Below are 18,859 nucleotides of genomic sequence, written 5' to 3'. Positions count from 1 at the left end.
GATTCAGGCCTTTCTCATTTTGGCTCCAGTGTAATTTTTTTGTTCCTCACACTGCATTTTTCCATTCCCCTTGTTTTTCTAGTGTGAATGATGACTCGTTTTTTTTTTTACCGTTTCTGATTTTTGCTAAAGATGCTTTGTAATATTTAGGGGGGTTGATGTGCTTAAGACAATGTCATTAAGACAATGCTATTTGTCATTTACAAACCTTTAAGGAGATAATTGTGAGTTCTTAACATATTGGCAAAACTGTAGTAAACATCTCTAAAGGTAGTCCACTGATTTAATCAGTTAAATATCTCTATGTTTTGTTTATGAGCTTTAAGTGAACACTGAGATGCCTTTCGATACTACCAGTGTAGTGAGGTTGAGGTTAATTGCATTTGGGAAATTATATAACATATTCAGTGATATTCAGTAGTGTAAAAGTCCATATATTTATCATCAATGTCTTCTTTCTTTTAAGAATTTTAATTTTTTTCCAGATTACATGTCAATATAATTTTCAAAAACCATTTTCTGATATTTTGTGATCTATGTTCTCTCCTCTCCTATTCCTTCCCCTCCTGCCCAAGACAGCAGGTAATTTTATGAGTGGTATCTGTTCTATGATACAATTCCTATTTCAACATCTCTAGTTTCTTCATCTGAGAATTGTCTGTTCATATCCTTTATCCATTATCACGTGGGAATACTTTCTATTCTTATAAATTTTAATCAATTCTCTTTCTCTAGATAGATAGATAGACAGACAGATATATATATATATAGATAGATAGATAGATAGATAGATAGATAGATAGATAGATAGATAGATAGATAGATAGATAGATAGATGATAGAGAACTAGAAAGTTTACCCAAAGTGTCCTTGTCCAAAATCTTCATTCGTCCAAAAAAGAAAACAAACCTTGAGAAATTGAGTGACTTATCCAAGGTCATATAAGTAATAAGTGGCAGAAGAAGAATTTGAATCCATGTTCTCTGGCTCCAAATCCTGAGATGCATTTCAGGGGGACTGTGTAGCCACTAGTACATTTTAAAATAATTTTAAAATATTGCTTAAGAAAATTACATAAGCATTGGAATCTAAATTCTTATTTGAAAGAATAGAGAGAAATACTAAACAAACTTAGAACCAAAGACAAAAGTAATTTTAAAAATTTTATTGAAATGCCAAGGTAATGAAAAGTAGCTTGCAATGAACTACATTTGAATGCTTGGAACAGTTAAGGTTGATAAAAACAGGCAAATGACATACAACAATGTTTCCATATATATGTATAACTATAGTATACATACAAACACAATGAACTTATGTGATCATACTTCCACATGAAAATGGTATGTTTTATAATTCATATCAACATCCATGTTACACAAAGAACTTTCCTTTAAAAAAAGCTATTTGAAAACAGATTCAGGACACTTCAAAGGTATATAAATATAGAACAACATTGGCATATGTATCAAGAACTATATTGCTGATATATGGGCTTTATAACATTCTTATATGCAAGATTTCAATTCCAAAATACTATATGTGATAAGTGTAAATATACAAGCACTAAGAAATCATTTAAAATTAGATTTTACTGTGTATGTACAACCATGTAGCATGAGCTCAGTAATTGAATACAGACACCAGAGTTCTGACTCTATGGACAATTCATGAGATATCTGAGCTCCCCAAACCATCTGTCTCTGCCCCAAACCATCTGAGCTGCCAAAAGCCTATTGTTTTTCAACCCCAAACAATGTTTAGCAGAAAAATGATTGAATAGTAACCCAAATCCCTTCCCTTTCCCTAGACATGCACACACACAAAAATAGAATAATTGCCTCCTTTCAGTCTTTCCGGTCCTTTGGAAGGTAGGAACAGGTGCTTGGATTTAGGACCAAAAAAAACCTGTTACCTGAATCCAACACTGAAAATTTTTAAGATTTTTGAGCTTCTCATAGTGACTTGCTAGATTGTAGACCTAGAGCTGGATGTGACCTGAGTGAGTCCCACTCCCTCAATTTCCAGATAGAAGTCAATGCAGCTAAATGACTTGTCTAAGATTATACAGGTAGTTCACACTTTGCCAATAAAGGCAAAAGCCTATTGAAGTCTATGTTCAAAGCAATGAATGGTAGTAGGTGTATTAAATATCTATACTGAAAATATAATCTAAGGTTAGTAGCTATATGTTATCACGAAAATATTCTATATACTTCTAAATTATGTTTAAAAATCAATGGGGCTTTGTAGTGAAAATTATTTCTAGATTATAAGAATTTTTTAAATAGCATTAATATTAATCAACAATGAAATTGTATGTAAAAGCTATGATTTTGTGAAAGAGGCATGAAGGAAGAGAGAATTTCATGCATGCAAGACAAAGAAAAGGACCTCAGCTGTCAATCAAAAAAGAACATTCCAAATAGAATGTTCCCAGGAAAGACAGTTGGAGAGTCGAGTTAGGCTGAAAGGAGAAGAAGCTCTGAATTGGACTCCTGTTAGCTTCTGTCCTAGGCTGAATGACCCTTGGGGGGGGGGGGTTCTGGAGCTAGGCTGAGAAGAAATTAACTTTTGTTGGTGGCTTAGAGTGTGAAGAACTGATTGTATATTTGAGATTTGAGTTTGAAGGAAGAAGAAAGAAGATTAATCTGTTTTCCTCCCATTTCCCTGACAGATTTTTGTGTCACAGCTGTGACAGGACTGACATTTCCTAAAATTCTCCTAACCCTCCTTACAGATTAGGGAAAACCTTAATCCCTCTCACCTCATCTTGCATCCTTGTCCTCCCCAATAAACCTCCTTACTTGAGAAAGAGAATAAGAGTATCTTCTCTAAACCTCACAGTTCACCTTTGAATTACTTAGAAGGGTGGCTGACTAACAGGGAGGAGGGAAAGGGAGGCAGGAAGGTGTGGGTGGAAAAAAATATCTTGATCTATTAGCCATCAGTAGTGATAATAGGCAACCCCAGAGTATCCCCTCTAGTAGTATCTCTCTATCTCTCAGAAGTATCTTTATCTCCATTACAACTAGGCACCCTCAGGTTTCCCCTAGTATCTCTCTAGTCAAGCCAGAGTATCCCATTTATTACCATTGACACACCAGTGTAATTTCTAATATTGATTTATCACTCCATTCAAAAGGGGAAATTGTGAAAATTGAATGACAGTATCTTCTTTCTTCATTGTAATATCTTACAAGTTAACAATGAGAAGTAGTTTACTTTCATGACCATTAGTTTAAATGAGATTAAGTTATTTGATAGACCAAAAATCTAAATTTTGTCAGAAATTGTCCATTGAAAATCGAGACTTGTTCAATGATTTTTTGAGCATTGTAGGACTAAGTGAAAGATGGATAACAAAATACACTTCCTCAGACCTAAAGACCTAAATATTGGCTTGCCTGTAACAGTTCTAGGAATATAAAGCTTAAAAAGAAAATATCTATATCTATATCTATATATATCTTAAGAAACAGTAAATGTGGAAATAAAAAATGTTAACATTTAGTTGTGTTTGAGGGCTTCTTCCTTTTACTCATTCAACAGACTAGCATAATAAGCTATTTGAGACTGAGGGAGTTTCGGGATAGAGTTTGAGCATTAAGATTTCTTTGCCTTACGATTATTGCATTTTGTTTTTAAGACTAGAAGATACCTCAGTGAGTGTGTTTTAATCACCACAAGAGGGCGCCAGTGCCTGCAGCAGAGCTGGTCCAGGGAGCTATAGTTCCCTACTTAAGGAAATGAACAGCTTTGAGCTCACATAAATAATGCCATATATGTAATATTTTAGAATCTTTTTCACTGCTAGGTTGTTATTTGAAATCTATAAAACTCAATTGTGCATTCAATTGCTAGACAAAACAAAATTGTTTTCTCTCCTAAAATAGCTATCAATTGTTTTGTCTGAACCTCTTACTTATATAGCTTCAAATAATAGGAGCTAATAAGGGATAATAATAGGAGATAATATTGACCTACTTAACTTGTCAAAGGAAAAGGTGTTGTTAAATAGGTGTTAATATTTGAAATATTATTTTTGTGGGATTACAATGTCTTCATATTGCTTAACAAATTGATTCTATAAATGAAATTGTGTTTGTGTAAGTGGTTTTTTTAAATCATGAAATTATATTGAACTTCTTTTTTGTAGTATCAGGAGTCTTCCATTTTACAGTCTTTTTGGTTCCTTAGAAACTGGGAACTAGTACTTGGATTTGGGAATCAATCTTATCTGTCTTGGTTTTTTCATCTGTAAAATGGTCTGTAGAAGGAATTGGCAAAATGCTTCAGGAGCTCTAGCAAGGAAACCCCAAATGAGGTCATAAATGTTGTTATGTGAGTGCAACACTCCTTGAAAATTATGCTATTTCTTTGTGACAATTAGTAAGAAACCTTGTGTGAATTTCCTCACAATAATTTATTGAATAGTATACCCAGAGCTGGAAAGAACCTGAGTGAGCCTTTGGTCCAGTTTCCAGAGGAGGAAATGAAGATCAAAGCTTATAGGTGACTTGTACAGGCGGAAAGCACAATACGTGGGATTTGAAAGTAGGTCCTCTGACCTAGGAACTAAAGTTCTTTCCCTCAGACTATGACTTCCTTTTCATCAGTTGTATTTTCTTCCATTAAATAAATTACAAAGTTAGCTAGCCTCTGTTATTATTTGCAAGAAGTTTCACAAGACGTAATATTCCTGTGTAGCTATGGATTGCCTAACTGGGAGCCTAATGTTATAAATATACTTTTAAACATTCTTAATTTTTAATTTTAATTTTAATTACTAATTATTAATTAGCACACTTATGGCTGGGAGAACCTGGCTCCATTTGTGACAAAAAACATGAGGTAAAGCAAAGCTGATTTGTGGAATAGACTTGCAATTCTAATAAAGGTTATTTTTCTTTGCTCAATAACTGGCCAGTTATTAGAGAGCTTGATAGAATCTTTCCTGGCAATCATACTGGAAGACCATCCATAAAAATGGCTGTAGGGGAAGGAAGGGAGAAGATGAACTTTTCAATTTGTGTTCATTTCTTCATGAAGATAAGTAAATGTGTATTTCTCTTATGGAGGGCAGATGTTGATTCTTTAGTTTTTCATAATTTAGGATTCTGTAAACTAAGTTCCATTTTACTAACTAGCAATATGTGCTGCATATGTACAAAAGGTAGCAAATCAGAGATAAGCATTAGGAAAGTAGTATTTGGAGCAGGTAGATGGTGCAGTGGATAGAGAACTAGGCCTGGAGTCAAAAGGGCTCATCATCATGAGTTCAAATCTGGCCTCAGACACTTAATGGCTGTATGACTCTGTACAATTTACTTAATCTCTGTTTGCCTCAGTTTCATCAGCTGTAAACTGGGCAGGAGAAAGAAATAGCTAAACCACTCCAGGATCTCTACCAAGGAAATAAGGTCACAGAGAATAAGACACAACTGAAAATGATTGAATGAAAACAAATAATATTTAATGAAATGCATTCCCTTCCTTCTCTTGACAGAACATAGCTTTGGGGGTGGGGATGTAACATGAATACAATTAAAAATAAGCTATATAAAATAATCTATTTTTTTCATTCTTTTGAAAGAAGTAATTTTTCTTAGCATCAGGAAGAGGACTTTAGTACTCTCACGCATTTCCCAAATAACATAAAGTTGAGATGGACAATGAATATTCTATGGGAGGACAACGTTGGCTAATGACAAAAATAAGAAATTTGAGGAGCAAGGATATTATGATGTTTTGTCCTTGACTTTGACTACTTAGCATCACTTGTGGCAGAAGGAAATTGGAACTGTAAAATGACGTGTGTTTTACTATGAAATTTGCTGAAGAATTTATATTTATAATAATAAAAATCAAGTCTGTAGCACTCCTTAAAGTAACATACTTTAATTTTTCTTCTATGATATAATTCACTTTTTCTAATTTTGGTAAAGATTAATTAAAATGGGAGAGGTTTTTGTTGTTGCTATTGCCATATGTCTTAAATATGTACTGTATTAAAAAAAAAACAGCAATAGGACAGTGAAGGAAAAGCTCCCCAGATAAGCTCCTACATTAACTATCAGTTTAGCACCAGAATGTTTAGCACCAAAATGTAGTCTTATAATCACAATTACTATCATAAAGAAACCAAAATCTAACAGAAATGTCATATTGATCGAAATGAAATTTTAGCACCATTTCCCACCAAACGGTTAGGGATTCAACATCTGTAATTGACCCTTCCTAGACCAATGCTTAGATTCCACTAGCAGATTTTCAAATCTCTTCAACATTGTCATGAATCCAGTTTCTTTCTCCCTGAACAGTTTAGCGCATAAAGACTCTCATGCAAGCCAAGACTTGTATCCTAAAAATCTGTAGAAAGAAGGTTTGTTACACAGTGTACAACATTAGACCAGATTCTAAGGCCTTCCTAATGTAGTAGCAGTTCATAACAGACCAGTTAGGCTAGGTATAGACATGCAAATGATCTGGCTAGTTCACTTAAGTAATAAATGTAACGTGCTAACCACAGAATATAGGTTTAATTCAATAATCTGTATGTTAGGCCCAACAACAAGGCTAGATCAGTAGATTACAGTACTTGAAATAAAAAAGTATTACCTTGAGGCTAAACATCTGAGTCATTTATATGCATGGAACCATTCATACCATTTTGCCCACTCTGTTGCAGAGCTGATGAGACTCTTAAGTGAATTCTGTACCTAGACTAAGCTCATCATATATCAGCTAAATTGCTGAGCAGCACAAACTGACCCTGGAAGAAATATTACTTATTGCTACGAAACAGGGAGCCAGACATAATACTCTGCAACATCTACCAAAGCAAGAGTACAGCTGCCTGAAATATTGTGGTTCTGTCTACACAGTACCCAAACAACTATCTATCCTTAGGGAAATTTACCATTTAAGTGATAACAGCAAAAGCCAAAGAAGTCATACTGATTCCTTGCAGTTGTATAAATGAAAGAACCTAATGATAGATTTGCTTTTTTATTTTTTTGTTTGTTTGTTTAATATACTATCATGGACATGCCATCGATAATTATGAGGTGGCAAACAATGTTCAGTAAACTATGAATACCCATTATTTTTGAGTGAAATATTTTCAAATGAAAATCTTAATGCTTGTTATAGATTTAATACAAAGCTGCTTTTATGAACTAGCTTATACCCAGTGTGATATAATATGCTGATATATTTATTCCAGCACCATTATTGTGAATTGCAAAAAATATATGTATATATGTATATATATATATATACACATTTAATTACTACCAGCATACTTTTATTAGCTTGAGCCCTGGAAAATAATACATTTCACATGGGCACTTTATATTACTAATTTCTTTAAAGTAACAGTTTCAATAACATTATCTTTTATACTATTTTTCAGTGGTGTTACTAAATTATAAATTAGCTTACAGTTCAAGTTGCTTTTGGAAAACATCACTCTGTGAGTGCAATTTAAAAATTCATAGCCCATTATCATTAGCTTAATAGATCTGACAAATAATGTAATTGTTCTAATGAACATATAGTTTGAAATTTATGACCTTTTCTCGGTCTTTATGAAGGCTCTGGAGATGTCATGATTCTAATTATTACTGTCTGTTTCTTAATTCCCAAATATGCATTTATTAATATTTAAGATGAACCTTTTTCATTTTAATAGAAATTAAAATTATAATCTCTATTGTTGCATCTTAGTTAACAAAATCTCTATTAAAATGGCATTATTTACCCTAACAGGGAACTATGAAATAGGCACAAAAGATTATTATTACTGTTTTACAAATTAAAAGTAAAGTATAGAAAGATTATATATCTTTCCTCAATCAAATATATAGAGTAATGGCTCCCATGAAAAGTGTATTAAAGTTTTTCTGTAATCATATTTAGATAATATACTGTACTTTATTTAATTCACAAAATAGGTTGATTTGTTTACCCTAGGCACAATTATATGGTTGGCAAAGTTATTCTTGGAAGTCTTATTCTCTTTTGGAAATATTCTGTAAAGATAGTGTTTATATTCAAAATGTCCCCAACCAGTCAGGGTATCCAACTGAAACTCCCCAAGTTACTTTGTCCTCTTTTCAGTACCCTATGATTGTGATATTATTCAGCCTTCTCTCAGATCCTTCATCAAATCCTACTCTTTCTGTGTCCCAGTTCCCTTAGAGTTCTGTTTTCTAAGGTGTTAGTCACATGCTCTGATTAACTAGGTACTAAAGAGGCATGAACAGGTGCTAATGTTCTCTCTCCTTCCTTCTCTTCCCATTTCATAAATTTACATTTTAATAATTGTCTGAAGTTTTCAGCATCTCTCAAATCACACTGCTTCAACCATCATATACCACATCATGCAATGCCTAGTCTACAAGTCTGTGGAGGATTAATGATAGTGCTATTACAGGAAACAGAAGTGTATAAATGAATTTGCTTAAGGCCCCACAAGAAGTCAGTGCCTAAACAAACATAGGAATGCAAATCACCATATCACGTTGCTTTTTTGATTTAAAAAAAGTCAGAGTTAATTGCTGCTAAGAAGTAATTAGGGAAACCTATCTTTTGTGTACCAAATGAAACCAAATCCCCCAAGGATTTAACTTTTTCACCTCTCTGACAGAAATGAATACATTCTATAAATGGCTGAGTGTCATTTTAGGAGATTTCCTAATAGGACCCCATAATAAAATAGTCCCAAAAATGTCCTTCTCACACACTTTAAAATCAGACTGAAACACTTCTCTATTTCAATATAAATTATATGTTTTCATATGATACATTACACCACAAATTATTTTCATTGTTAGTAAAAGATTGATCTTATTCTTAAAGAAATGATGCCCTAAGGGAAAAAACATTTTGGCACTCAATAAATTATTAGTTAATTTTTTAAAGCTATTGTTACATTTACATGAGAAGTTATGTTTTTTTTTCAAATAATTTGTGCTTATTCTCTTTCAGAATTGGGGAATTATCAGTGAACACTTTTTACTTCCCAAAGAGTCAAATAAATTTGATATACTAATGCTAATTTATACAAATGAATACCCAAAGATAAATGATTACCATAAACATTTTGCAAAATATGTGCAAAATTCAATTTACAAGCTTTGATATTCCAGAAGACAATTCTACTGAATAAAAAAAGTGTGTGAGGGGGCAAATTTTATTTTACTTAAACCAATATAAGTAATTTGATGTTACTCCTGGAAAACAAAGGTTGTCAGTACAAGATCCTCCATAAGTAGGAGGACAAGCTGAGCATGGCACTCCTACTTTGTATGGTGCTTCTCCAATCCAGTTTCCCCTGGGAGGAAGATAAAAAGAAAATAAATTTATAGTATTTATTATATAGTTTGAAAAAAAATAAGTTACCTATACATAAATGCAGGAAAAAGTAACTTTATGAAAAAGCATGACTAGTTTCCTATTGTGTATATACAAGAATAGACGCTGAACTAAAATTTTGTTGCCTTTGGAAAGAATTTTGCTTGTGCTCATTCAACAACAAGAAATTATTAGGTTTTTACAATGAGCTCGTTATTGTGATAAAGACTGGGAATAGGAAGACAGGCAAAAACAGTATCTTTCCTCTAGTATCTCACAGGAGACAAGGTACAAATTATTATGGAGATTTATACATATAAACCAAAGATGATCACACAGGGAAAGTTCTACTCCTGAGGGGACAGGAAAAGGTTCCTGAAGAATGTAGGATTTGGTCTGAGACTTGATGGAAACCAAAGATGCCAACAATCAAAGACAAGGAAGGGCAAATGCCAGTGTTTGAGGAAATTTGAGAGACAGATTATCCTAATTGAACAGAAAGGAAGACAGTTCCACTAAGTCACAGATTATACAGTAGATTATAAAATATCAGAAGACTGGAAGAACAGGAGAGACCACAACTTTGATTTTATATTTAATCCTGAAGGAAATGGCAGCCATGGGAGTTTACTGAATAGAAGAGTAATATGGTTAGACCTATATTTTAGGAATATCACACTGATATCTGAGTGGAAGATAGATCTCAGTGGCATGAGCTGAAGCAGAGAGAACAACCAGAAAGCTGTTGTGATTTTACAGGTCATGAGAGTCTATGTGAGAGTAGAATTAGAAGGACCTATCAAGAAAATGAATATGGGAAAGTTTGAGGAATTGAGAGTGATGCTTAGTTTGCAAACCTGGATGATTTGGAGGATGTAGTAGTGTCCTTAACAGAAGAAAAGGGAAGATTTGGAGGAAGAGATACTGGGTTTAGCTTTTTTTTTTAAAGAGTTTAAGATGTTTATATAGCTGCCCCATTTTTAGATGTCTAATAGACATTTGGAGATGGGAGATGAGCCAGGTCACAAGAAGAGTTTTGGGGTAGATAAATTGTTATGAGAATCATCAGCACAGAAATAATCATTCGATCAATGGGAGCTGATAAGATAAGTAATGGAGTTATTACAGAGAAAGAAGAGGGCCCAATATAGAGCTTTGGGAACCATTCAGGGTAAATGAATTGTGACCTAGAAGACTACCCATCAAAGGTGCATCAGAAGGGTTAGTCAGGAAATGAAGAAAAGAACAAAGAGAAATCAGTGTTACAAAGATTGAAAGTGTATCCAGGAACATAAGATGATCAAGAGAATATGGTCAACAGTGTCAAATGCTACAAAGATAAAGAAAAAAAAAGAATGAAGATCAAGAATAGGCCATTAGTTTGGCAACTATGAGATCATTGGTAACTTTGTAAAGAATAGCTTCATTTGAGTGATTAGGTAGAAAGCCAGACCTACAGAGAAGAGAGAAAGAGTTTAGGTTGTGATAGAGAAAAGTCAGGGTAGGGAGCATGGAAAGCACTAATATAGACTAGTGAAGTCAGTGGGGGATGCCGTCATCATATGGCTACTATTCTGTAGTTACAAAATATCCTTATTCTTTCCTTAAATAATAGCCTTTTTTCTATATGTTATTAGAATAAAATGGCTCAAAGCATAAAGAAATACTTCATTGAAATATAGTATCAAATAACATTTTCATGAATGGAGAATTTATTCATCACAATGGTGCATAGCCTAGACTGATTGACTTATGAGTGAATCACTTGAGTGAAAGCTATCTGTTCTGTGGAACATAAAACAAATATTGAATGCCACATAATTCTCTTGATATAATTCCTTCTATAAATATGTTCCCATTTTGCTATGCATAATTTTCCTACTCTTTTAAGCCTAGAATCTCAGAGTTGATGTTAAGTCCACAATTTTCTTTTGCACATTTATATAATCATAAAAAATTTAAACATCTATTTATTTGTCCATGTAACACAATGAAAAGGGCACTAACTAGGATGGATGAGACAAGTTCAGGTTTGAATTTTTCACAATCTCTCTGCCTGACCTTGCCCCGCTCCCTGAATTCCATTTCTCCCTCTTTAAAAATGAAGGCAATGAAGTAGGTAACTTCAAAAGTTCTGTGAAGGCTTGATGCAGAATAGTCTTCTTGTATTCTTCTGCTCATTGTGCTCATTACTTCAAATAAAGGGCCCTTTTCTTATCCCTATCTAACCCCCATTTACTATGTTCAGAATAGACTGGATATTCCTAATATATATCCACAATGACTTTTTTTCTTTTCATTCAAAGTTTACCTTTAATCCTACTTAATCTAGGATAGTAAGTAATACAGAGCAAGGCTATTCTATATTCCCTTATGTGTTTAAAAACATATAAAGGAAAAGAATGGGAAAAGATAATCCCTCTCTGAAAATCTGTAGAATTTCTAATATATTCTATGTTTTATACTTTACAGTAGAGGGTGACAATCATAAAATTTTTAGATGACTCACAATATTAGTTGAATAATTCATACTTGTAATGTGTCATCCAACAATCAACAAATCAAAATACTAGTAGATGAACTTAATCATATTGATACTGAGAGCTTCCTTAAACATTAAAACAAAAGACATGAAGATATATCTAAATGGCAAGATAACATTGTTTTTCCTTAGAGAGGAAAATAATGGAGTTGACTAAGTTTCTTTGTGTGACAAAAGACAATGATAAACATCACTTCATAAGCCATTTAGCCCAGAGAGACCAAGAAGTTTGAGAAATGAGAAGGTCCTAGGAGTTAGTAATTTAAATATCAATGACAACTTTGAAGTGAGCAGTTTTGAGTTGAATTATGAGGCATGAAGCCTCATGACAAAAAATGAGTAAGAAGAGGTGAAGTTGAAGCAATGAAAAGAAATAATGGGTATCAATATCTCTATTTACTACCAAAATTTAGCCAGCACATGATCATTACTTAAAGTAAACCAAAAGAACTCAGAAATTAAGTCAACACATATTTAGTCTCCTTGCTTAGGGAAAAGGCATGGTCGCCAATGGCAACAACAGTTTAGACCATAAACTTATTTGTGAAACATCATGGACAGAAATGGTAGGAAAATAAAAGCAGCATTCTCCCACAAAACAGCAAAGATGACAGGGAAAACAACTCTATAGAAATTTGTTTTGGTACCTAAAGAAGCTAAATCATGCCAAGAGAATTTATCAAACAATGTTACTAGTACTGTTATATTAACCTGTTGTTCATCACATATATCTGTATAACAATAGCTAATATTTATAGAGTGCTTACTATATGCACTATAGGCAGCAAAGAATGCCAAGATTTACATCAGAAAGATTCACCTTCCTGAGTTTAAATCTGGCTTCAGACACTTACTAGCTGTGTGACCCTAGGCAAACCCTTTTTGCCTCAGTTTCCTCATCTATAGAATGAGCTAGAGGAGTAAGAGGCAAACTGTTCCAATATATTTGCAAAGAAAATGCTCAATGGGGTCACAAAGAGTCAGATATTACTGAAACAACTAAATGATACCAGAATATTCCATGATCTACCCAATGCTTTCTCACTGGGTACTTACAACAACCCTGAGAGATAGGTGCTATTATTATTCACATTATATAGCTGAGGAAAAATGAGACCCATAGAAGTTAAGTAACTTATGCAGGGTCACATATCTAGTAAGTATCTGAGGCAAGATTTGAATTCAGGTCTCCCTAACTTCAGGTCCAGACACCTAGCTCCCTCAGTCCTTTTTCATGTTCTTTTCTGGATCTATATTCTTATCAGGCCATTAAGCCCTCTTCTCTTCACTTTTCATTTGACTTCTCTTGATAAAATTTGCATCCATTGATTTAGTTATCTCTATATAGTTGATTTTCTGATTTGTATATTCTTCCTTTGAACTTAAATTTTGCATTTCTAACTGCTTATTGACTATTTTGAACTGGATGTCCCATATGCAATTGAAATTTACTATGTCAAAAACAAAACCCATATTCATTTAAAAAAAAACAACCCCTTCCCTTTGCTGAACTTTCCTATTCATTTTGAGGGTACCCTTCCAGTTTATCAGGTTTACAACTTTGACACCATCCTTGACTCCTTATTTTAATTGATCCTAAATATTTAACAAATTGCCAAATCTTGCTTTTACCTTCATGACAACTAAGAGGCAATGGGCAAAATGATGCCTTTGGAGTCAGGGAACCCCAGATTCAAATCCTGCCTCTGTCAATTATTCCCTGTATGATCTTGAACAGGCTATTTCGTATCTACAGATGTCAATTTTCTCATAAAGAAAATCGGACTAAGTGATTTCTGAAGTTTTTCCAGTTCTAAATTTATGATTCTATGATCATCCATGTATATATATCTTCTTCTCTTAACAATCCCACTGCTGCCACCACCCTTCTTTCCCAGCTCAGGCTTTCTCTGAACTTTTGAGTGCTATGTGTATTATTACAAATACAAACTTGAAGAAAAGGCATTATCATTAAATAACTAGCTAGCCACCAAAATTTTCTTAAAACATTTTTATATTTAATTTTTATAACTTCTAAGTTTCTTCATAATTGGTCTAATAAAATTATCAATGGAGAATCAAGGAATTCTTTTTATTTTATTTCTTTTATTTTTATTTTACAATCTTTCCTTAAACATGTTTATTGGCATGCACAATAATGATGAGTAACTTAGTTATATATTCTCATTCTAGCTGGAAGTGCTGGACAACTTGGGTTTGTTTGGGTCATGGTTTGGAAGACACTGACAGTGTCATAAATTCTTTCAACATTTTTTTTTAGTCCAAATGAGATTGCCAGCTAAGGAAGTTTTTATCATCTGTTTCTGTTATTAAGTGGGTGTAGTATAAGTAAGACTATTGATGAGTATTAACTGATTTACTACTCTAGAGGGAGTAACTAAGGATGATTACATTAGAGAAACTTTGACAAATATCTAAAATTAACTTCCAAGTGATTTTTGAAGATGTGGTATGAAGAGTATCACAAAGCTCATTTTTTGTTTAATTCAATAAATCGAAAAATATTTAAATGTCTCCTATGTGCTAAGCATTATACTAGATGATATAGATACAAAGACAAAAGTTAGAGAGACTATATCCTAATCTGATCTGATGGAGAAAATAAATAATGGGATTTTTTGTTCCTGTAGAGAGGTTTACCTTGGCATGGAAACAAGCCACCTGATGTGAGATGGAGTGAAGAAGGAAACAGAAGTAGAAGGCAACTGAGTGAGATGAGGAGGAAGAGCTAAGAGTGTGACAAAAAATGAAGTTGGTGTTTTATGCAAGACATAATACAGTGTCATTTAAGCTCTTTGAGCAAGGGAGAAAAAATTAATTTGGTAGCAGTGTGAAAGATTGGTTGGAGAGGGAAGACACTAGATACTCTTGCTAAAGTCCAAAGAAAAAGAGAAAGAGATTTATTTTCAGATACATTGAAAGGTCAAAATTTTTAAAAAGTGCAACTATCCATATTTAAAATCTACCTCTTAGCCAAATCTCCTTATTTAATTTTCAAGGCTCCATAAAGGAAATGTGATTCTGGAATCCAGTTGAAAAAAATAAATGAAGGAGCTATCTTTTCAATGTCCTTTATTTTCACAGGAGCTATTTTATTATTGATAGAAATTAAAAATAATTTCTAGAGATTCTTCCTTGTAAATCTGAAGGAAAGATTCAACTGCTATAATCACCATATATTTCGGTTTTACAGAAGAAGTTTTATTTTTTTATAATCCACACCAGGATGAAAGATATATAGAAAGTTACCTGGATGGCTCAGTTCTGGGGCCCTTGTATATGACTGTCAATAAAGAGGAGTCTCATCTTTTAAAAATAGTATTTGACATTACACTTAACTTTTCATTGCCCCAGGCAACTCTCTAAGACAATAAATTATACATCTGTGTTAGTAGAGAGAGACTTCATTTTAATGCCAATGAAACTGTAAATTTAGATTTTTTTTATAAAGGATTAAATTGATGAGAATATGCTATATAAACATTCATATTACAAAGTAGTTTGCCTTGTTTAGAGCCTGGAATTCCTGGTTAATCTTTCTCTGCCTAAAGTGATTTGCAAGAGAGAAATCTGAAGCTAGGATTAAACAATCGTTTAGATTCTGATGAATTAACGCTTTCCCTCACACCAAACATGTATATCCTAACAACTATAGACCTCAGGTAAGGGTCTATAGAGAATACAATGACATACATTCTTCTCATCTTTTCCAAGCCTACCCATATAACCCCAAAACCTGTATTCCTCCTCTATTTCCCATCCCTTAGCTCATAAGAAATGTAGTCATTTTGGTCAAGATATGTTTATATTCAAAGAAGGTTTTATATTCATGGTGTGAGGATTTATTTTTATATTCTCTATTGATCCGTATATATTAAAGAGAATTACTATGTATTCTGTTTGGAATTTGGGTCAGAGTTACCATCTAGTCTGCTATTGTTTGCATTTTCCTTGCCCTTGGGAAACCCAAAGAATGTCTTCCTTTTTAATAGAGTTTGGTTAATAAATGAAGGGGACATGGATTCTTATCCTGTGGCCATGACTGTCCACCTGCCAGTTTGAGGAAGGACTGAGGATCTAATGGACCACTTCTGCTATCACCAATTTAAGATGTCTTTGTATGTTCAAGGGAGAGGATAGATAATGAGCTCCTAAAAATCTATTTATTGGGCTGCCTGTCCTAGCTCAGACTATCTCTGGTCATGAGAGACAACCATGGACACCTATATTACTTTCTCAGTTGTGATGCTAGCCTAACCGATAAACTGGATATAATCAATATACTTATAGTCTTACTCAAAAATCAGTCTTTCAAGATAATGTTAGTCATAACAGTGATCAATAGAAAATCACTCCTTTTTCACAAAGTACAGGCATATCAATTAATGTTTCTCCTGTACTGACCAAAGGTGGCCGAGGTATAGCCGAATTAGGACAGGTGAATAACAGTAAATGAGAATTTGGTAAAGTCTATTAAATATAAGTTAAACACTTACTTAGGGGCATAGTTGCATACTAAGTAGATTGCTCGTCGCCACACAGCTCCCCAAACATTCATGTTCTGGCAGGTATGGATTGCACAGCCAATTCGATTAGAAGTAGCCCAGACCATCTAAATAAATAATTATTCTTTTGTTGAAGTCTAAGAGCCAATAATATACACACACATATAAAAAACACCATAAAAAAGCAAGCATATTTTTAATTAAATTAAAAATTAAGATGACTGATTACCTGTGTATAGTGAGTGCACATTGGTCCATAACATCTCATAGGGCATCTGGGGTTGCAATCTTGAGGATATGGAAAAGCATAGTCTTTTACTTCATCATACCATGGTTTAACTAACTGGAGAATGGAGCGATACCTAGATGTAAAAATTAAAAAAGAGAGAAATGGAGGTGGAAGTAAGGAAATGAGAGAGGGGGAGAGGGAAAGTTAAGTAAGTGGAGAGAGAAGGAGAGAGAGAGAGATAGAGAGGGGGCAGTCACTATTAGAACAACCTGTGGATTTGTCACAGATCAGTTTCCTTCAGAAATGTATATAGCTTTGGATCATATGTGAAAAGGTTAGGGACCTTGAATATCATTTATGATTGATTAACTAAATCCTTTCTCCTTCCATTACCATTGCCTTGTGGGCTCCTAAGTCACTCTCAAAAGAGCCAAATATGGAAGAACTTGGGTCTAAAGTATTCACGGTTTTCCTTCTGTGAGGTTGATAGTCTTTCAAAGACAAACTTTTTTTAAATTTGCTATTATGATGTCTGCCATTGTTATTTTTCCCTTAGTATTCAAGAATTGTCTACACAGTCTTAGAAACTTAGATGGATCAATGATCTCAATAGTACTTATATTTCCTTCACTGGTATAGATCTTTCCACATCTTGTTCTTTGTGAATTTTTCCAGGTCTTTTCATATGTTATCCATTAAAGATTTACCTAAATGTTCTGTATATCTTCTTTTGGTTCATTTAAAATCTCAGCAGTACCAATACAGCACTTGAAAGATCTGTTACAACTCACTCTTTCTATATGACTGACATGCCCTTTCTGACATTCATGTTGCTAATAATAAAGTGGACTGTCTGGAAAGATGATGGTCTAGTCTTCATTGGCGGTCTCAAGCAGAAGACTGGCTGACCTCTTGTCAGGAATTTTATAGTAGATATTACTTTTGTGTTTCAGTTGAATTGGATGGTCACTGAAGTCCTGTCCAACTCTGAATTACACATAGAAGAGAGGACTACAGTTGGAATTAGGAAAACAACACAAGTTTCATTGGGTCACCAACTTTCAGTTGATGAACCTCTTAGAATGTGTTAAAATGATTCTAAGACCATGGAAATAGTCTGCTAATGGAATGCTAGTTGGAGTCTTTCCAACATGGTTAAATCAGTTAGAATTTGGCACTGGAAGGGCATTATCTTTGAAATCCTGGGCTCCTCATCTCCAAATCCTCATGAGGTATCGAAATAGGACCTTCATAGGGGAAATATAGCTAACTAAGGATAAATGATTTAAAGATCTTAAGCACACGAAAAAATCAGCAATGGTAAGTCTGATTTTTTTTTTCTTTTTTCATGTATTTTCAAACTTTAAACTAAAGATAGTGCATTTGGACAACAATCTGCAATGGGTACATAGACAATAATATTCATATAATTGAGTATTTCCAGGCTAGGCAAACTTGTTGAAACAGAGTCAGTGAAGGGAGAAGGAACTGACAGGAGTTGGGGATAGGAAGATGATCTGATAACTCACACCCATAATAATCTTGCCATAGCTTTTGCCAGCTCTAAATTTTGCAAATCTTTTCCTTAAAAATGGGCTGTTCTTACACACTTCACACCATGCATATGAAGTCAGTGGCAGCTAAGGAATTTCCCTGGCTCATCTGGGATAGAGATATAAGTTTGACCACTACAAAAATTTTAGTAGGTGGTTTTGAGGTGGAGGGGAAAGTTTTAGCTTTTCTATGCTCACAAGAGTGTGTAACTTCCTAGAATGAAGAGGGAAAACTGGCTTCACTAAGACAAAGTGATTTATTTATAGTTGAACAAAATGAAAAATTTTTCATTAAATGAACAATTGGTATTGCTCAAGTTGGAGTTCTGTAAACAATAAATTCATGTGGATGAATTATATCAGTGAAACTGCCTCCTACCTTCCAGTTCGTACAGACAGATTTTGGCCCAAAAATCTCAGTAAATAAGAAGGTCCATGGTCCCAAATGCATGTGGCAGCCCATGCCTCAGCTGATTTTGCAAGGTTTTCATCCCAAACCTGTGCCAAGAGTAAAATGCTTTTAGCTTTCTCAGTGCTGTTAATGATAAAGGTGAGAAAAAATCCAGGTAAAATACAATTACTTTCAGGAGTCCTTCAAATTCTCAAGCTTAGAGTAATGTTAAACCAGAGGAGGATAGCTGTTTCTTAT

General features: G+C 33.8%; 1 protein-coding gene across 2 annotated transcripts in view; it reads right to left on the bottom strand.

Annotated features, from left to right (window-relative positions):
• Positions 1-1,150: 1,150 nt before the first annotated feature.
• PI15 (peptidase inhibitor 15) overlaps positions 1,151-18,859 on the bottom strand; it is a 51,851-nt gene continuing 34,142 nt past the window's right edge. For both annotated transcript variants that reach the window (XM_001367530.5, XM_007486940.3), the window contains exons 3-6: positions 18,590-18,708; positions 16,658-16,790; positions 16,420-16,535; positions 1,151-9,340 (exon numbers count right to left, since the gene is read on the bottom strand). In XM_001367530.5, the coding sequence (XP_001367567.2) occupies positions 9,205-9,340; positions 16,420-16,535; positions 16,658-16,790; positions 18,590-18,708 (504 nt within the window). In that variant the 3' untranslated portion in view covers positions 1,151-9,204. The remainder of the gene's footprint in view (positions 9,341-16,419; positions 16,536-16,657; positions 16,791-18,589; positions 18,709-18,859) is intronic.

This window comes from Monodelphis domestica, chromosome 3 (genome assembly GCF_027887165.1).
Source record: "Monodelphis domestica isolate mMonDom1 chromosome 3, mMonDom1.pri, whole genome shotgun sequence".
In the NCBI taxonomy this organism is placed as follows: Eukaryota; Metazoa; Chordata; class Mammalia; order Didelphimorphia; family Didelphidae; genus Monodelphis; species Monodelphis domestica.
Note: the sequence above shows the minus strand (reverse complement) of the source record. Positions and strands in the feature narration are given on the sequence as shown.